The sequence below is a fragment of the Perca fluviatilis genome, chromosome 22, assembly GCF_010015445.1.
Source record: "Perca fluviatilis chromosome 22, GENO_Pfluv_1.0, whole genome shotgun sequence".
NCBI lineage: Eukaryota > Metazoa > Chordata > Actinopteri > Perciformes > Percidae > Perca > Perca fluviatilis.
In genome coordinates this window covers 10,811,476-10,833,178 of record NC_053133.1, presented here as the reverse complement: position 1 = coordinate 10,833,178, position 21,703 = coordinate 10,811,476, and the positions used below count along the sequence as shown (strand labels likewise).

General features: G+C 42.2%; 2 protein-coding genes across 2 annotated transcripts in view; both read right to left on the bottom strand.

Moving 5' to 3' along the window:
- The window catches only part of bmp6 (bone morphogenetic protein 6), a 46,200-nt gene that overhangs the window by 1,866 nt on the left and 22,631 nt on the right, over nucleotides 1-21,703 (bottom strand). Inside the window, exons 2-6 of the mRNA XM_039789593.1 lie at nucleotides 17,115-17,307; nucleotides 11,892-12,040; nucleotides 11,464-11,661; nucleotides 2,347-2,423; nucleotides 700-810 (exon numbers count right to left, since the gene is read on the bottom strand). Coding sequence (XP_039645527.1) covers nucleotides 700-810; nucleotides 2,347-2,423; nucleotides 11,464-11,661; nucleotides 11,892-12,040; nucleotides 17,115-17,307 — 728 coding nt within the window. The remainder of the gene's footprint in view (nucleotides 1-699; nucleotides 811-2,346; nucleotides 2,424-11,463; nucleotides 11,662-11,891; nucleotides 12,041-17,114; nucleotides 17,308-21,703) is intronic.
- zgc:101569 (uncharacterized protein LOC449822 homolog) overlaps nucleotides 17,204-21,703 on the bottom strand; it is a 46,601-nt gene continuing 42,101 nt past the window's right edge. Inside the window, exon 9 of the transcript XR_005637949.1 lies at nucleotides 17,204-17,307. The gene's annotated coding sequence lies outside the window, so the exon portion shown is untranslated. The remainder of the gene's footprint in view (nucleotides 17,308-21,703) is intronic.

The window sequence follows — 21,703 nt, the reverse complement described above, 5'->3', positions numbered from 1 at the left end:
CCCTCAGCAATTCACCACAACACTTTCATTAAATAGGTAAACTCATAAGAGACAGATTTTTAAAAAAACATGGTCAAAATCGAAGTGTCAGAAGCCAAGATATCTTGCCATTAGTCTGTAGTACAGGACAAGCTCCAAAAACACTTCATTCCCCATAATGCAACTCAATAGTGTCTTAAGACTCTCCCTGCCTCCTCCACTCCATGCCCTAAATTTGTAATGAGACTTAAAATCTCAAGCCCATTTTGAGATAACCCAGATGACGTCACTATGACATCATCAGGGTTATTTTCTCAGACTTTAAAACACCCCCTACAGAAATAGTCTAGTAGTACTCTTCGTGACAAGTGAACTTATATTCATGTGTAAAATCAGAGGAGTGCTTCTTTAAGTAAACTGTGTTTTACAATAACTGGATTACAATGTATAGTCCTTTTTAAACAAGCCCAAATTTAAAGAATTGCACGCAAAATGTGTTGTTGTAGTTATCTCTTGAAGTCATTAAAAAAACATTACAATACATTCCTTTAAACAGAGTTGCAGACACTTTAATATCTTGTTGCGCGACTGCTGCAATGTTCCTAAATCCCTCAGAGGAAGTACCACAAACACCTGGCAGGGAGGGGTGACTTACACCTAAAACGACTCCTACACTGTTTAGAATATACTGAGCATGGTACACTCCTGTGCTGGTCATACCAGGGTCTGCACGATGGCGTGGTTGGTGGCGTTCATGTGGGCGTTGAGGGGGAAGGAGCACTCTCCATCACAGTAGTTGGCTGCGTAGCCTTCAGGAGCAATGATCCAGTCCTGAGAGGAACACAGGACAGTAAAGGTTAAAAGCAGCGCCGTCGGAGCAGATTAAATCAATCAAATCGAGTCAACGTTAACGATGCCTGTCGTTTTGAAACAATTCAAAGGTCAGGTCTGGTTTTATAATTCCACCGAACCAGTGAATGAGAAGCCGTGCAGCTCAATATTACCATGTGTTTTACAATTGTATGAGTTATTAGTTATTCCTAAAAACGAGAGGATGCAGCATTGCCCCTGTTACAGTTAGCCCACCTGACTCCTGTTGGTAAATTCGGTGTTAATCCCGTCTTTAAGGGCGTCCCTGCTCTAACGCTCCTGTCTGTGGAATCGCTCAGGGAAGCAATACTTCTCCCCTCCTTCCTTCCATTCCTCTCTACGCCTCACGCTTTTGCTCAGACAAATTCTCTGCATGTTTTACCTCTTTCTAACTTGTCCGTGTTAATAGTCTCTCTCTGTCTTTGTCATCTCTGTCTGTTCCTCTCTTTGTGTCCAGCTCCCTTCCTGTGTGTGTGTGTGTGTGTGTGTGTGTGTGTGTGTGTGTGTGTGTGTGTGTGTGTGTGTGTGTGTGTGTGTCACCTCTAGATGTCAGTGCTGTGTTAAGAGCTCACAGCTTCAGCTTGTTTGGAAGGATGTACGTAACTCTGCCCTTCTATTTCTTCCTCTGTCTGTGTCCTCGTAAACACACGCAGTCTCTTCCCACCGAGCTACTTTAACTGACTTTCTCTTTTGACCACCCGAGCTTGACAGCAGTAGTTATATATCAGACTAGTGGCGTTTAGAATGTGAGTTTACGGTGGGGCCCCTTTAGATTATATGAGGAAGTGGCGATTTTGAGTAAGCAACTAAGACACCTGTCTTAACAAGAGGCAGCTACTTGATACACCTGCTGGTGAGAAAGTGATTGGCACATGTTGTTGGTTACAGCATAAAGTAACTCGGTCCTGAAGCTTAATGACTATTGCACATTGAAGAAGACATAGCCCAAACATCTGTGCATTTTACTCCCCTGTGTTAATCCTGCAAACTCTCTTTGTGCCTTTTGACTTGTATGAATGTATAAAAACAGACTTGATTATGCAAGATATGCACAGTCAACCCTATTATGTGCAGATTTACGTCCAATATCTAGTGTTTATGGATCCTCGTTGAACCAAATTCCATATTTAAAAGTAAATGTTGTTGTTAGCCTCTCAGATTGTTCTACATTACAATACGGCACCTGTCAGTAAACATCAACCCTAAAGTAGTCTGGCTTAACAGATGTACATTTCTGAGGTAAAGCCTGACATGATGTGCCTTCCCTTCTCGCTAGCTCCGCTATCGGGGCTTAGCGCCGCCCAGGTTGTGTATAGTTTAAAGAAATACGAACAAGCCAGAGCGGTTTGGTTTAGCCAGACCATCCTCCAGCACTGACACAGAGCTGTGGAGATGGGTCTGGCAATGTGAGACTAGCCCTAAAGAGTCTACCTTACCTGTTCACCACACGTGTATTAGGACATGTTTGGTTGTACTGAATGAGAAAATATTCGCTACCTGCCAGCCCAGCTCTCTGAAGCTGACGTAGAGCTCGTGTCTTCTGCATGCCGTCTTCTGATCGCTGCTGTTGTAATCTGCAACAGAACAACAGAAATCATCAGGAAATTGCATCTCGCACACATACTTCATGTAGTTTTGCCCATATAAGAGTGGATAGTTGTGAATTTGTTAAAACCCTTGCCTGGGTACATGATTCCCTATGAAAGTAAGTCATGACATTCAGAATCTGAGAGCAGAAGAACAACACAATACGCCTCGTGTAATGCACTGGGTGGAGACATGTGAGGGCGTAGACCAGAGCACAGGAACAAACGCTCATTGCAGCGGTCACTGTGCTGTATGTGCTTTACATTCATCTGCCGGCTAATGCGTTTGAACGCATGCCTAATTGAATTCATCAGCATTCAAACAGTGCTTGGCGTGAGCGCAAGTGGTGACACAGTGACGACTGTGTTTATGGACTCTCCTGTCCTGCAGTTTGTTCTTAATTATTGCTATTCCATTCTGCAGCAGCGGGGGCAGACGACTGCAGACAGTCCCAGGTATAGCTTTGGTTTTGACAGTCGAGGAGGTCATTGCTGGCAACGGTCGCAGCGCTGAAGTCAAGATGGTGACACTGACTTTCCACTGACGCTCTCTCCCGCTCACTCCCTCAATCATGCCTCATTGATTTTATTGTGATTATCTTTTTCTTCACAAACCCCCAAGAGAAAGAAAAAGAGAAGGAAAAATGGCACTAGTCAGAGGCCCGTATTCTCAAAAGAGCTTCATCCAGATAACCCATGTGGTGTAGCAGTTGTCCCTTAAAATCCACCCTAACACATAAGCAAACTAAGCTTGGGTTCTTGATGGCCCCACAATCCAACACTTCAGAGTTAAGCCCGCAAGTGCTTTTAATTGTAGTTGGTTGTTGGTCTGGTCTGCACTCTCTCACATTGCAAAGTTAATTATAAAACAGTTACCCACTAAAAACCTTCTAGTGGTTGCCTATTTTGTTTTGTGTTTGTGTCTGCACTTGTCATTAGGGTTACAATACTGGTTTCTGCTTCCATGTTTAGCGAAGATATTTAGACTACAATAACTTTACACAATGCAAGAAAAAACTAAAGAATTTACTGCTTTGGAGTTTATCTGCAACAGGCTCTCACATCCAAAACTGTCATCAGCACGTTTTATCCAGATTTACTCATTGCCTCATCTGCCTGTTAGGTGGAGCCACTTATCCTGTCAAGCCATGCAAACATGGCTATTTGCTTGTCATAGGCAATAAATAGAGAGGATCTGTTTGCCTAAAGAAACAATCGCCACATCATATACTGTACAGACGTGTGTGTGTGTGTCAGAGAAAAAGAGAGCGTGTGAGTCAGACTGCAGACGAAGATTTGTCACTCAGTCACAGCCACTCGCCTCAGTAACTCACCAACAGCAGCCTTGTTTAGTCAGCTGGAGTGAGACACACACACACACGCACACACACACACACACACACCAATGTAAGGGTCATTGATGTTTGGTCCTTCCATGTCTCTGTCTATCATTCATTGCCACTGGCACTTACTGTACATACACAAACACACACACACACACACAAAACACACACACACACACACACACACACACACACACACACACACACACACACACACACACACACACACACACACACACACACACACACACACACAAATGACCTGATGTTTATCTGTTTAACAGCCAAATCCACTTAGCCACACATTAAAACGAAGAGTTGTAATTCAAAATCGCCAGCCCTCGTTGCATTAAGATGTCATCATCAAATTAAATTTCATGTGAACAGACGCCCTGACCACACTGCCCAGACTTGCGACTGGGAGTTTTAGCTGGACTCGTCTCAAGCAAGAAGAAGAGAGAGACACACAGAGAGAGGAAGGGAGAACAAGTTGGATTTGCCACTTGGATTCATCTCAGCTTGAAGTAAATGACGAGAGAGGAAAAGAGAAAAGAGACCGAGAAGAGTCAGACAGAGCAAAGAAAAGAGAGGAGCGGAGTAGAGCATGGCACTAAGTCTGGGCTTCAGTTTTTACCATCTGCACAAAACGAAAATGTGCAGTTGTTTTACAATACATTAATAACAATAGTTTCTTTTCATTACAGCAGAACATGAATATGTCATCTGATTAAAGAGGGTTAATTCTGTAAGAAACAGGAAATGAAAGGTGAGACTGGCAACGACAGACGGCTGCGAGGTGAGGTCAAATGGTCATCCGTAACCATCAAATACAGTCAGGTGTTTCCCCAGTTTACAGTTCCTTCCTTTTCAATCGGAAGGGCAGTTCACTGGGTGTCTGCTAATGTGGAAATACAGACTGTATATGTGTGTGTGTGTGTGTGTGCGTTTGCTGTGCATTCAGGCACGCATGTTTGGCTCCGTGTGTGTGCAGATAATACACATGGATATGGGGTCACATATGCTCGCCCTGCCTCCCTGTGGACTGACTGATCTGCCAGAGTCTTCAACAGCCGAGAGTATTCAGATTTAACAGATTTACTATATGGAGAGTGGAGACCTTCACCAATGAGGAAACAGGCTGGTCCTAGATCAGCTGCTGTTGGACTGATTTTTCCTTTAGTTATGACAATCAAACAATCCACTTTTCCCCCCTGCTTTGTAAGGAAACATTTGCACTGTGTACAGTGTGTATATACAGGAAACATCCAAGGATGAGAACTAAGCCGATTGGCTCAGTGTCTTGGCTGACCTGATGTGAACTTAAGGTAATGTTTATAGAAAGGGGAATTGACACATTACAGTCTTATAGGAAGATGGGGCTTCCACACAGTTAATGTACAGAGATTTATGAGTCCATATTGGAATATGGTTTTAATCATTTTAAGCTTATTTCTATGCCAGTCAACATGTCTCTGTAAATAACTATTATACTTATATCTCTGTACTCAATTCTTCCAAACACTGACACACATACAGACACACACACACACACACACACACACACACACACACACACACACACACACACACACACACACACACACACACACACACACACACACACACACACACACACACACACACACACACACACACACACACACACACACACACACACACAGGTCTAGTTTATGGTGCGTGACATTCAGCTTTGGGTCAAATCACAGCCCAGGGTGGAGGGTGAATGAAGCTGCCTGCACACTAGTGAGACTAAAACACCAGTAGCCATTAATGTAGTTCCTTGTGAGGTTTCTATGGTTGCAGGCAGGGTGGTCAAATCTGATCATCTCCTTTGATTTCTTTCTTCAGACTCCAGTCTGCACACAGCCCCTTTTTTTGGCATGAACGAGATTTGTGTGCAGAGACAGATTAAAAAAAAAAAATTATTATCAAAATGAAATGCTCCAAAACTTTTAAAATGAACAGTGTATTCTTCTATTTGTTAGAATAATTACATGTTTTATTGGTTAAACACCCTGTGCAGTCAGATATTCAGTTCAAAGGATCCATAAACATTCAGCAAACCAGGGTCCAACACATTTTCCAAGTACAGTAACTATAAGTGCACATGCTTGGATAAAGAACTGAGATATTGTCATATCAGCTGATTTAATTTCCGTAATTGTCAAAATCTTCTTGAAAATGTGAATATCAACGCACATTAAAAGAATATCTTCTATCTATCTTTACACACACACACTATTGTTGCACCTATTGGCCTTCAAAGCCATTAGCATTTACAGTCTGTGGGGTTCTTTAAGAGGAATAAAGCTGATATTTACTGTGGGCTTTCATTGAGTGTAAAAGCCCAGATTTGTGGTGCCCATAAACCACATCTCCCCTTCCTGCCTGTAAAAATTTAATGCCACACAGCTACCGCTGAGCTCCGGCTCCCATGAGGCTTCCATTCATTTCTTTTTCCTTTCCTTGACAGAGAGGGAAAACTTACTCTAAAGTACATATTATACTCATTTATATACTACTACTACTACTGTATACTAATTAAAAGTATGTGCTTACTACGTATTACAGTAGGTTTTTGTTTTACATTGGAGGTCTGCACAAAAAATATATACGTAATAACATAATTCAGATGGTTTTATGACGCTCATTCATTAAAGGTATTAGTTTGACATTTTGGAAAATATGATCATTCAATACCACTCATGTCTGTACGCTAAATATGAAGCAACAGCTAACAAGTGGTGAGCACAGCTTAGCATAAAGACAGGAATCAGGGGGAAACAGCTAGCCCTGCTCTGTCCAAAGGTAACATCCACCTAAATCCACCTACCAGCACCTCTAAAGCCCACTAATTAATGTCTTGTTTGATCTGATATTTAATTTGTACAGTGTACAACATGTCAACAATTCCTTTGAGCATCGGCAGCACCTAAAGAACCAAAGCGTGAATTCTAATTTGACCTGCTTCGTGCTATGCTGTCAGGACCGAATATTTGAATATCAAATGGAGGCAGGATTTCCTTTACTGACACGGCGATATGAATGGAGTCAGTGGCACTGAGCTTTGCTCTCATATTAACACAGCTTACCTAACAGTGTTTAACATGGAAATGTTTCTCTGTGAATAGACAAGCATCCATTTGACACTAAAGCTCTCCATTACAGCCAATTCACATTGAATTCATTGAGGTGGGGCAGCGGCTGCCGGTTCACCACCATGCCTATTCAATAGCAGGGGAAACACTGCTCCTTACTGAGCGTAAGCGCTGTAGCTCTTTAACACTGAGACTTTCGATATACAGTACTGGGCTGATATTAACCCCTCGCTACACTACCTGCCATTCATTAAGCCCCCGGAACACTTTCACCAGCACCTATGTTATGAGGAAAAGGCCATAAGTTATTTTTATAACATGTTGTTCCAAAAATACAAGAATTAAATGGTGCCAATTCAGACTTTATAGCCAGGGTGTTTGGTGTAGGAAGCGTGTGTGTGTGTGTGTGTGTGTGTGTGTCTGTGTGTGTGTGTCTGACATTTGACATTAAAAGTAATTTCAACCCCAGCAGGCCACAATCTCTCAAACCGCCTCACTGTAATTCTATAGTTTGCTCCAGCAATTTCTCAAATCATGACCGGGAAAAGATTGCAGCTTTTACAGTATCAATTACATGCCCCACAGAGGTGGTGGTGACAGAAAACTTGCGTTATATGGGCCCAAAGTTTAAGATACAATCTGTGTCACTAACGCAGAAGGAAGGAGAGAGTCCCGATGGCCTCATTCCTTCCTGAAAGGAGAGAGGCCATGAACAGCGACATGAAAGGAGAATGTCACTGTTGTCCGTGACGTTTCTCCTCTCTTATCCCTCCCACCAACCACTACTACTGAAGTTTATCTTTCTTCCCGTCTTTCATCACAGAGGTTATTAAACCCTGCGAGGGAGCTCCGCCATGTCTAATTACTCCGACGGTAAACAAAAGGAGGTCGGGTGGGGAGGGAGCGAGGAGAATAAGGAGATGGAGGGAGGAGAGGACAGACAGATGACAAAACACTGCTGGCCAAGGGCCATGTTATTATAATTCTTTAAGCGATGCTAGCGTGGTCAGTCTTTTAGCTGTGCAGCTAATGACTGGCTAGGCCTAATTACAGACTGCCTGTGCTGTGCTGGGACGTGATATTCCTTCCCCGGATGGTTGTTAACTTCCCCCACAGCCAAAGCCCAACCCGACTCCCATTACCTCCACGGCCTTCTTCGCCCACGAAACCCCAAATTACCTTTAAAGGTGTTGTATTGTTCTTTTGGCAAGCATTTTCCACTGTGCACACATCAGGCACACCCAGAGGGGCCAGAAGCATCATGCTGCTGACCAAACTTTTTATGCATCCAACGCAAGACCAATTTACTCAATAAATTTGAAAACAAGACATTAGTCTGTCGGGTCTGCAAATTGTTTGCTTTTGTGAGTAAAATGTGAAAAACAAAGATGATTTATTACACATACAATCACACTATTATTTCAAAACTAATGCTGCAGAAATTTATTTGGCTGAATTTGTCCTATTATGTCATCTGGAAGACATTTGAAATCACATGCCGTATTAAATCCAGCTCGCTAAAATTGTGAAAATGAGGAAATAACAAGGCCCAAGGCCTCACAGGGTGTACAGTAGGGAAAATAACGTTTCATAGTTAAAAGGTTGTTTTATATTCATTGCAGACTGAGGAAGGAATTTTAGTAATTTATAGCAAAGCAAAGCCGTACAGCAAAGTGTGTAAACTCTAAATGAAATAGACAAAAATAGCTTATAAGGTGTAACTTATACTTAAAAAGAGAACAACATGGTACCAAACATCAATAAAAGATGCCGTAAAATCAGTGAAGCGGTTAACCACGCAGGTCAAGAGTGTGCAATTTGGGCAGTGGAGTGAAAACTATTTTTAGAAAGCACACCGAGCAAGGTAATTGATGTTGAAAAAGCCTCTGTGGAAGTTAGTGCACACTAGAGCAATTTGATCTCATGTTTTTTTCAGAAAAAAGGTAAATTATCGGTGAAATACACCTTTAGTTGGAGCTGTGGCGGCCTGAACTGATGTACTGTAGCTCTGTGCCAAACAGAAACTGGGGGACAACGTCCACATTTTGTTTCTCCCCATGAGCGCTCCACAAGACGGATGCTCTCCCCATCCATCCTGTCCTCCTCCCTGTCTCTGGAGTGAGTGATGCGGTATTGAAACCATATGCCCTCCTGAATTCCTCACGGATCCTCCCATCCCATCCAATCCCAGCAGTCCTATGCTGGCCACGGACACTCGGCTGTCGCGAGGGGGGCCTCCCCGCTTCCTGTGTAGGATCTAAATATTTACACTCCCCGTCGTCCCAAGTGGCGAGGCGGAGAGGTCTTGATGTTTTGGGTTATGTAAAGTCCAATCCTCCAGGACACATATTTAACAGTTTGTCCTTGTTAGAGCAGATTTCTGAGCCGATTCACTTCAGAGAAAGTTTTCTCATCCTGATATAAGCTGCGACAAAAAAGCAGACTACAGCCAACCTACCTTGTCCACAATTTGCTTTTAAAAAGTAAGAGACGGTCTATTAGCATTTAATTATTTCATTAATTATCAATTTATTTACATTTGACAAAAATATTTCTTTATATACTGAGAGAGAGCAATGATGACATTCGTTAGAGAAACACTAACCCACATTGTGAGCACATGGTGCACACCATAGCCATAACCTTAGCTCTCTGATTCGCTAGTGTACCCCAGTATCAGTATCATCTTCAAGACATCTCGACTTAAAGTCTTAAGACATCCTAAGCCAAAGACAGCTGTCTAGAAGAGAGTACAGGTCTGGAGCCAAAACCGAACATGTGGTACACTCTAACTGTCCTGTAGCATAACAAATGATGAGTCTTTGTTCTCTGTTATGTCAGCCAAAGCTTTCATCTAATGCAATTACTGCGAAAAGCCCAGCAGGAATTTTACTTACAACCTGTTGTGTTAACAGCAGCACACAGTAACCTACTGAGAAAGTGAAGGAGATGCAATGAACAAACAGGAAATAGAGCCAAAGAAATCTCAGCAAGGGTTTTTCAGAGTAGTGGTGAGAACAAACCTGTCCCACAAATACTTCTGTATGCGACGCAGATGGTAGAGCCATTAAATTGGGTTGCAGAAGAAGCAAAGTAAAGGTAAATCGCTTCCCAGGTAGCCAGCCAAGTGGGGCTGTTTGCAGCTGTGTGTCAGTGCACTACGCTGTGTTGTGGCACCAGAGAACCAAATGTGAGCCGTCTCTTGCCCAGATTTAGCCAGGTTTTTAGGGTGCGGACTTCAGCCGTTTTGGGCTGAGAATCAGCTCCAGTTCGCGGCTAATTTTGGGCCAGTCTCAGCCCCTGGAATCAGCTCGAGTATACTTGGGCTGATTCTCGCACATCATTTATCACAAGTCTCACATGAGACCAGCAAGCAGGTGTGCAGAGCTTAGGCTGCTGATGGGCCAAACTATGTTTTTAACACATTGGGCATAAGAAAACTAAGGATAATCAACAATACTTAAAAAATATAGGAGGTGGTTGCCTGCTGGATACATTTTAGTTATGGCTGCACACAGGGCTCTCCTCTGATACATACAGTAGCAAAGCCAAAGCTTTGAGCCTTAATATTAACAAAATGCTTCATCTGTCAAATTAGCCAAGGATCAGACCGATATTAACAGCAGGCTCACTGAGCGCTCGCTTTGTGTACAGCACTAGTCACACAATGAAGCCTCACAGGAGCAGCTTAGCTTTAAGTGCTGTAAAGTCTGGCCAGAATTACACAGCAGGTGAAAGGTGGGCGTATTAGGGTTTGATTTAATTTGAAAAGCTTGCGGAGTTCGGGCTTATACCTGCTCATTACATCATACTGCTGAGTAGGAAGAGAAGCGGGGAGGACTAATGAGGAGCTTCAGAGGATGAGGTCATCTGTCAAGATGGATTCTGCGTCTTAAATCACTGAATATTCACTAGACCACTATTTTGTGGGTCTGCCATTTTGCTGTGTTGTCCAAAATCTCTAGTGAGAACTCAAATGATTCCACAGTGCAACATAAAAAGTTGTAATTAGACTTGTCAGTGTCAAAAATCTTCTCTAACACCACCCATCTGTCTCATATTCTAGCCTTTGCTCTAGCCTTTTTCTCTAAAAAGTCTTTTTAGCTGAAATCTCTAGCCAAACCCTATATTCAACTCTCTAGCTCAACCTGTCTGGAGAGGTGCTGTAGAAATTCCCTTCATAAATAAAACATTGTATACATATTGCTCTGAAAAACACTACAGTCCCTGCTTAATATGCAGGTTTTCAAGATACACTTCACTACCTTTCATCCACACAGAGAAACTACAGCAAAAACAGATTTTGGACATCATCCCTTGGCTCGGATTTTCATCTGATAGGGGCTGATTAGACAGAGATCCGGATGAAGTCAGGTCCAATTTATCGATTGTGTCGAAGAGGGATACTTCAAACAAATGCTACACATCCACTGATCTCAACAGGTTGAGCTACGGATGTAGTGAGGTTGGACTGAGGTCAGTTTTGTGTCTGATTGTGTTCATGGCTGTATTGTTTGATGGGCTCAGTGAAGGTTCAAGTGTTTGTGTAGCGGACGTCAGACTGACCTGCTGGGCCAAGCCCTCTGGATCCCTCCTGTGGTTGCGTGGATCGGTTGCGGTTCTGCTGGCGACGTTTTCCGCCAGTGGAGCGGGCGCTGCGGATTTGCACTTCACTGACTTTGAAGAACGCCACCATGAAAGGCTGCTTCTCCAGCGCACCGTCACGTCCTACGAGCCCCGCCTCCTTGGAGCTGATGCTCTGCCCTGTTTCAGAAGACACGGCACATAACAAGGTAAGATTCACCGTAATGGTCATGTCCATCTGCACAAGTTGCCCAAATTAGGTTATTTTTGGGACCACAGGAAGGGACTTACTTAAACTACCAACAGGTAAAACTTTAAAAGTTTCTTTCAACTATGGATTTATGTTGTTTTTTGATTTATGTGTGCTTTAAAATTAAAAATACAAACATATATGTGATGTAATCTCTTACCACTGCTGGTCTCCACGCTGACCTGCAGGCCCAGATTGTGCACCGGGCTCATCACCCACAGGTTGCTGGTAGCAGTGATGTCAAACTCCAGCCAGCCTTCCTCAGCTGCCCACAGCCTGCGAGATTCCAGCAAGAACAGGTCTGCCTCTCTGGGAGAACATGGGAGATGACACAAAAGAACAATAGCTTAGATCATTGATAATAATAGAAATGTGTTTTGTAACTTGACTGTGAAGCCAATTAGCCAAGGAAACTGTCTGGCGGTATATTTTTGCAATGACTGCCATTTAAAAAATAAAATAAAGATAATATGTAGGAAAGAAATACACCAATAGTATCAAGCCTAGCATCTAAGCAATAACTGGAAAAGATGTTGTTAACTCTAAGTTAATTAGTTTATGTGGTTATCCAAGGTGTACTTTAAAGAGATATTTTGCTGATTTAAATCCAGCTCTGTGTCATGGCTGTTTGGGCATTGTCTGCAGATGAATGGTGTTTGGCTTCCCTCTGTGGCGCCAGTGCACAAAGCTCCCCGCGGAACAGAGCAGCCAAGGTCTGCCAAGATCCGCCGGATGATGCGAAATGCGCCGAGATCTCAGCAGACCTCCACTGCTCCACTCCCTTTTCATGCATTGGCGCCTCAAAGGGAAGCCGCACACCGTTCATTTGCACACACTGGCCCACACAAAGACGACACAGAGCTTGTTTAAAAATAGGCAAAGTATCCCTTTAAGTTTCAGAACAGCCTAGCTAGTTAGTTCACACGTTGGCTTTTTGCTGACCAGGTTTTGTCTTTGAGGTTTTTGAGGACCTACATTGTTTTTTTATTCAGTCGCAGGTAAAAATGATAAAGTAGCAGGCAACTATCAAACTGTACCGTAGTACTCAAAAAGGCTAAGTTAAACTCGGTTAAGAATTTTACAAACATCTTACAATTAAAGTTAGATAAAATCTTGCAATGCAGATGGAGCCAACAGTCAAGTTGTGTCAGATGGCTAGATTAAAAAGAGGCATATTAATTTGGGTAAGCACAAAAGAGGAAAAAGTACAGCAAATACACAACTTATATATAGAGATGGAAAGCATACCTGCCAACACTCCCGTTTTTCCCGGGTTTCTCCTGTTTTTTAGCCCTATCTCCCGGACCCCTCCCGGTTTGTTATTTGTCCCGGGAAACTCCCATAATTTGCATGGCCCAAACTCCTTTATAAATAATCGGACCAATATGTTTGTCTAATGTAGACCAGTTGCCAGATCTTGCATGAAACGCATCCTATTCACACAATCCACACACCATATACAATGTTTAACCCGTTTGTCACCTCAACCTGGCAACCTATAACCCAGTTGCACAGTTGATCTCTGCGCAAGCATCACGGGAAGTTCAGAGTCAGACTCGAAAGCGAGCCGATAAAAATGGCAGGTGAAGGCGGTGTTCCCGCAAAGAAATCGAAATATAGCTGTCAATTTCAACAGTGTTGGGCGCAACAATTTACATGCATCTTACCTAGTCATATCGATAACCTCCACGCTTAACTGCTGCCACCCCCCCCCCCGGTCGCGCCGCCATGCCCCCGCACAAATCTCCTGGAGTTTGAAAACCAAATGTTGGCAGGTATGATGGAAAGAGAAATAAAGAGTTGATGCACATGAAAAGAAGAGCCAACCCTGGCATGAAAAGTTTTTTTAAGTGTCTAATGCGCTTGACTCTGATAATTATGCTCTGTGTAGTTGTTGGTACATTGTATTTTATTGCTTTAGTAAATCAAATGACAGCATAAAAGTCTTGGCTGTCTTGGCCAGGTCTCCCTGGTTGAATATGGGTTAAATAAATAAATAAAATAAAATGTACAGTGCAGTGCTATTATAGTAGGTAGATCAGTACACTAGAGTACTGATCTACCTCTTTAAGAAACCAAGGGAAATCCAGGAGCTGTTGGTTTGTATCAGGGAAACAGTATCATAACAAAATGACAGAAAGATGGATAGCAGCACTTAACAGAAAATGCTGGGATACACTGTATTGTACTCCACTGTAGGGTTGACCATACAGTCTACCTCTCTGAGGGACAGGAAAAAAGGAGGGTATTAAATCTTCGGTATCAGGCTACATGTATGTTTATATCATTTACGTTTGTGTGTGAACGAAATAAGGCTACAAAATGGAAGAATCAAACGTCAAACGGGAAGAAAAAACTGTGGACAAATTAATGAAAAGAGAGCACAGGAGTTGTAAAGAAAAAGACAGAGTGTGAGTGATAAGAGGGCCTGTCCTCCCACTGTCCCATTACAGAAGTAATAACACAGCATCGGGTCTGTCGGACCCTCCTCCAGAGCAGACATCAAAGCCTCACAATCATCCAGGTGTTCGCAGAATGCCCCTGCAGTCATGCATCAGCAGCCCCTCTTTATTGGTCATTAATGAGAGTGTTTCTGACAGTTTCCGTATGAGCTTCTATTCCCCTTTTTCCCCTCACACACACACACACACACACACACACACACACACACACACACACACACACACACACACACACACACACACACACACACACACACACACACACACACACACACACACACACACACACACACACACACACACACACACACACACACACACACACACACACACACACACACACTCTCCACCCCACTGCTAAGTTCACACGTTTGTCACAGCGTGGGCCAGTGTGCCAATGTTTCTGCCTCATCGTCACAGCCACTGTTCGGCTCACGAAGGACGGCAGGGGGTCTATCAGAGAACTGCCTGTAGGGCCAAGGCTACTGAGAGCCTACTGTAAAACTTCTTATTGACTGACTGCTTAAATGAACTGGAATAATAAGGTCAAAGGTGAAAGTTGTTTTTTTACTACAATAAATCTCCTTTATAAGTCTTGTCAGTGAATGTTGTTAAAAATGTAACGCAAGGTAGGAGAGTGTAGCCCACAGCTGGCCAGGTTATTTAATGTGTTTTCATCTTTTAAGCTGCTGAAAAGGCATATTTGTAAGATTGTAAAAGCAACTGCAAGTCAGATATTTGGATGGAGAGAATGCAGAGGTTTTCAGTGCAAGAAGGAGATCATAACTCGGGATCTACATGCCTGTATACCTGAGCAACATTTTAAGAATCAGAATAAAAGCAATATCACTGTTAGCCGGAACTAAAATACTTAAGAAAAATCATCTGGTTAGGTACACTATAATAGCTAGTAAAATGCTGCTCAATGGGTTTGGGTCAGTAAAAAACAGCCTTTGCAGCAACCTGCCCTTTCTCACTACAATGTCAGGCCTGCCACATTTCTGGCATTGTAATCTCTCACATTCCTTGCCTGCTGTTAGCGAAACCACCCCAATCAAATGAAAAGTACAAAGGGTGTCAGGCTAATTAAGCGCTCTATCATTACGGCTTAGAGTCAAGACAGGAGTCAGGATTTTATGGGAAGGAGGGGCACAAGGAAGTTTACAGGCTCCCCACCGATTGGGCGATTACAAAAAAGGTACCTACAGTTTTGCCAAAGGCGGAAAATCAGAAAAAACAACAACAAAGACTTAACAGCATATACACTGTCAAACCTTGGGCGTTACATTCAGCACTGAGGACAATAAAGATAAGAATGTAAAACGAGAACAGTTACGACTTTAATGTCATAGAGGCGTAACCGATTTTGTCAGTGGATTCATGTGGCACCGTGAATTCACTCCTAAAAAGCACAAACACAGCCAGAGCAAATGTTCTCCACCTAGAGCACACCATCAAGGCTGTAATTTTCTTCAAGGCAAAAAAAGCTGTCCTGCAATAATACAGAAATTGGAGATATATGGGCCCTTTAATCTCCAAATATCTCCGAAAATAAAAGGCTTTACCTCCAGGCTGGAGAGCACAACATACCCATTGTAGGGATAAAGGAATGCTGCAAATAAGTAGGTCTTGATACCCATAGAAACCTTTTGACAGACAGAAAAATATACTTTGCCAAAATCTATACTGTAGCTACTTTTTCAAGCTGTGGACTTCAGAGTGGATCAGCTCTAGCATCAGTAGTCTGAGAACATTTGGTGTGAGAGACCCCACCTCAAGGTGTTTTGCTTCGCGATGATATTCAACACAAAATAATATATAAAAAGTAAAAAGTATACGGTACAATATAGAATGTTAGCCTAAATATGTATATCAGGAATTCTCTTCATGTTGAGAGTTGGTTCTCGCTGGGCGGGCTTGATAAAACATAAATATCATTCAGATATCTTACTGGATGTTTATCTGCCCCTGCAGACGTAATGTAAATGTTTGGCATGTATTAGCTGCGCTTATTTGGGGGAACAGGAGGATTTTGAAGCTGTGCTATTTCTGTAAGACATGGCTTTGCTTGATTTTATAATATAAACATGGCAAGGGCCCAGTGTCAGTAAAAAAAATTATAGGGAGATGGAGAGAAACACAGGCAGAGGCAATGTTTTTATAAACATAATCTTTACCTTTTGGTATAAGGAAAAAGAGAACTGAGCATGCTTTCTATTTTCAGTAACACCCTCTCTTGTTGACTTGTTGATTCGCAGTACAACCACAGGGCAACCCCTCTGCACTGCAAGTTATGTTGAAAGGAATTCATCTAAGAAATAAGGATCGTTATGTGTGCAGTCAATGCTGAACCTGTACAGTCAGTCTGGAAGAAGACGAAGGAGAAAAATCTGATTTGTTCAATGTGCCACTGATATTGAATAAGTCATATTTTTATTTAAATTAGCCAAATACTTTCAGAAAGACTGGGCAAAAGCTTGTTGCATTTTTTGTTCTTTTTTCCTGCTATTTGGCCTTTTGCCAATATGTTAATAGGAAGAACACAGAATCACATATGCAGTAATCAATGTTTTCCTATATTTGTTACTGGAAGATGTCTTTTTTATGTTTGATGTATAACAATGTCTCGTAGGATGAGTCAAATGTTTGACATGACACTGTAAGTAGAAACTAACTAAATAACTACAACACATGTATAATATTTCCATTTTAAAGGGGGGTTAGCCATGGAAAAAGGAAAACTATTTTAGGGGAAATCAGGGTTTAGCTTGGGTTTTGTTGAGGGACATGAGAGATCCACGCTGCATTTCTCTGTTGCATGGATTCAAACCAGTTATCTTCCTGTCAAAACCTTATCACTGTGTGTGTGTGTGTGTGTGTGTGTGTGTGTGTGTGTGTGTGTGTGTGTGTGTGTGTGTTACCTGTCAGGGTGCTCCTTGACAACCTGGTAGACTTTGAGTAGGAAGGTGTCATTGAGGAAGGCGCGGCTCACACACTCCTTATAGAGGCGAAACTCTGCTGCGGTGATGGCCTCGCCCTCTGGGATCTGCGAGAGGTTGAACTTAAACTCCTTGTGGTGACGCCGCTGCGGAGAGAGCTCCCTGTCGTACTCCACTGTGGGATGGAAACACACACACACACACATACACAAACACACACATAAAGGATTATAACATTATGAACAAAGAGAAAGAGACAGGGAAGATAATACAGAGAGACAAGCGCGAAAATCATTACTCTCTGAATAAAGTTAAATACCGAAACAAATCATGGTTTGATTAGATTTGTATTAGGCTGATTGATAAAGTATTGCCTACATTATTTTCCTTTCAGCATTGTGATACATTAGTTTAGTGTCTGTAGAGAAGTGGGTAGGGTTAGCTAATTGACAGGGACAGACTGACACGTTACATGGGGGGGGGGGGATGAGATTCATTTAGGAGATTGTTTTAATTATGGAGGCTGCACACTGTAGGCAGACACCTGCATACCACACGCTACCACATGGCGAATAAGGACAAACAAGCTGAAAGACCATTCTTGTTTTCCCACAACACAACTTTTGTAAATACATCTTTGAAAACCTGAACTACATCAACATGGAAGAGTGGTGCTGGCCCAGCAAGGACGCCGACGGAGCAGTGAATGCAGAGTAGCGGACCCTCCCGATGTGGTGGTTAGCGAAGCAAGCAGCCATGAAGGAAATAGTGGCTGGGTGAGTCAGTTTAACACAGCACAATCCCTCTTAGATAAGAAAGTATACAGTCATCCAGGCCAGCTAAGTCTCAATCTCACATTAAACGCAACACGCAGGGAGAGGAGACAATATCATTAATGTTTCGAACTCCGTTAGCCTGTAGTAGCTGTGTGTCTTTGTTATACGAGCCCAGGTTAGCTAAGCTTTGTAATAGTTGCCTTTTTTGAAATTTAATGCCTTTTCATTTCATTTATCATGCATTTTCTACAAGGGATGAAATTGCATATTTACAAACAGGGTTTCAGTGTAGATATACAGTAGTGATAAGCGGATATCCTTTTCACAGACTCTGCTCTGAGGTCGACCATAGAAGCATTTAAAACGATCATATGTGATTTATACTTAAGGTCTAATAGGTTTCGTGGCTTCTAGTTTCCCTAAATAAACCCCTGTTATCATCAGTCCGAAGCAAAAGCCCATGATTTTTTCAGCGGTAGCAAACTTCTGAGACCTTCTGCGACCACTTCTGACAGCGTGAAATGACAAAAACCAACAAATGTGCTCCCTCCTATCCTTTTAAGTGCAATATGCGCCATAATGATAACGTGTTCTCCAGGGATTTGGTTCCTGTCTCAGCTGGAGGTTTTTCTCCCACAGCAAAGAGCCAGCAGAGTCAGTTTGTCGACGGACACACAGAGTGAGAAGAGGGAAATGAATAAAGAGGGACATGTCGAGTGCAATTAGAAGGTTGTGTACAGAAATAAACTGTAAATGCTAAGCCTAAAAAATGTGCTATATTCTGCAAAACACACAAAAATCTAATAACATAATTGCTCGAGTACCCAAAACGCACATCAACACACTTACTATTCTTACTCCATTACACTCGTACTGATTTAAATACTTAGTAATGTATGCTATACACTACATACACTCTATCATCATCTCCACTCTAGTTTTCACTCAGTGCAGCGAGGATAAACAGTTTCACCACTACAGACTGGAAGTGCAGACTCTGGGAACCAGAGCTGGATGTATACTACCATCTTCATTTTTCACCTGCAGTGGGACCAAACGCATCTGTCCTACTATTAGTGCTACAGCCATTTCAGCCTGCAGGGTTTTAGTTAAAATAATAGTTTGGCATTTTGGGAATTAAATGAGAAGATTTATACTGCTTCCATAGAAAAAAGAAAATTCCCGCACACACTTGTCACCTCCGCACTGGTTTATTGGTTGTCCATGTTCCGGCTCTTTTTTCTTTGGAAATGGATCTTCATGGGAATATATTCTCTGCACCACAAATGAGACTATGAAGCTACAGCCAGGAACCGGTTAGCTTAGCTTAGCATAAAGACTGCAACGGGGACAACGCAATCTTTGGCACTTTTAGCCTGTAAAAAGTCAAGTTGCTGCACATAATGGGGGTTATGCGACAGATTAAGATAGCCAGACAAAGCTAATCCGGTTAGTTTAGTAGAAGCAATAGTTTGACATTTTCCAAAACGATTATTTGAAAATTGAGAGCTAATATGAAGATACTTCCTGGCTTAACAAATGACAGCAGGCTGTCCTCTAGAAACATTATGGAGTAATTGGACAGTAAAATGTACTAATTATGGTTTCATAATTAGTTTGGTCCAGCAGTTTAAGACATATTTAAGACGGTAGGCCTACATATCTGAGGTAATCAAAAAAAGTAAAGGGGATGTGTATGAAGCCAAATCTATTTGCTTTATTTAAAACAGATATTTTATTTTGAAGATTCATTTGGATATGTTTATAGTGCAAAGCTTTGGTAAGAAGAATTTGGTTTTGTACCCGAGCCAGGCTTGTTAAAACTTTCTGGTAATTTTATGATGTGAGGACCCACCCAAAATGGACCAATGACACATTTTATTCCCCAAGTTATAGCCGAAGAGAAAATTGTGTTGATGTGAGAACACTGGAACCAATCAGGCTCTCCCAAAAGTGCCAGCCCCACCTTGTACCCACACCCAGGAAGGTCAAAGCTCCCCTCATCCCCAGACAGTTCCAAGTTACATAAATGCTGAACTTAAGTAAGAAACTGAGCAGAAAAGGACAGGGAGGGGGAAGGCATGTCTTTCTAGCTTCATGGCAATTCTGAGGGAAATCAGTCAAGTCCAATCCTAAAGCATATTGCTGTGACTTGGTCAAAACAAATTACAATAATTGAAGCCTCTCAGTTTACGTCAGAGGTTCTGCCTCTCTGTACTTCAAATGCTTTCCTTTGAAGCAAAGGAAATCAACAACACATCACCGTCACTAAGACTTCTATCAGATATGACAGTGACCATTTCATCATCGTACTCCACAAACCACACACACACACACACACACACACACCGCAGTAACTGTGTGTGATAACGGTTCTGGTCTTGTGTTGAAGGGAAGATAGATCAGCTAAGCTTGTGTGTCGGTGTGTGGGGGCTTTAAGCCAAGGTCATGGTACTCTAAATGACTTTACAACACTCCCTTCAACAGCCCTGGCCTTAAAGACCAGCAGCTTGAAATTGTATATTCCCTATTTAAGAATCTACTGACTTTTCTGGCACAAAAATTCTTTGATAAACTGACTGTAGGTGGTGAGAAGGTCATGAGGAGTTTCACGTGTCAAATATGTATTACATCTGCTGCAATGCACTGCATGTTTAGTGTAAAAAAGATCATGCACCTGACAGTACTGGTACTCTGAGCATTGCAAATCTGTATCAGATTTGTTATTTGTTAGGGAGGTTGTAATGAAAATATGCTATTGGTTGCATTATGGGAAATGTAGCATCCAGTGTGTTTGGATCTTGACCCATATTAGGGACTAAAAATCAGTAAATCTCTGCCTCTGTTGCTTTGATTTTGACAATTCATTTTTTAATCTGCCACTCACAAGTCCCCCCACTTCATGGAAGAACACATACAAAATCGCTTCTGACTTCTGAATTTCATTCAGAAGTCAGACCGTGAGTTTGTTGTTCTTTTCCCCAACTGGGAGAGAAATTCACAAATTGTGTGACTTGGAATTACAACCAGTAAGCTGACCTTACTAGGCTACTCATAATAACTATTTTATGATGTAAACACAGCATTAGGACACTCCTATGAGTTCTTAAAATTACACATACACCGACTGGGAGTTATTCAGTACAGCCTTGGTTTTTCAGTAAGCATCTCCAGTGAAGCAGCAAGGGTGTTAACAGCCTGGTCTTCAGCTTCTTATACTTTGTATTTTGTGCAAAAATGCTACAAAATCTACTACAATCATCAATCATCAAGAGAAGTGAAAGACATTCTGGCCAATACGAAAACTGTTTTCAGTGAGGGGGAAAACGTATCCACTGATTTCATTAGGCTTTAATGAAATTCACAGGACTCAGGATTACTTTTAACATTTTTTCCTCACATATGAAAGAAATCTCAAGGCACTCCTGAGCTCATTCAACAACTCACCAGCCTGTACACCTTTAACTCAATCTTTTTCTTTTATTATCTCAGAGAGGGGGAGTCGTTTTAAGCAGCGCCCAGAGGAAGACATTTAAAACTAAATAAATGCTAATTAAAACTTAAATATGAAGACAGCCACAGTCTCACATTATCACTGCATTCATCTGCGATGCGGCCTAGCAGCTACAGCGTTAGCGGCTAAGTAGCATCCCAGCTGCTTCTCCACCTTCTCGGCTTGAAAGTCGATTGAAATCCACTGAGGTTTTGCATCTAAAATCAAAGGGAAGTCTTCACACGACGTGTACAGGGAGCCTAACCTCGGTGCTAATCTACCATGACGTGAGCTTTGAGACA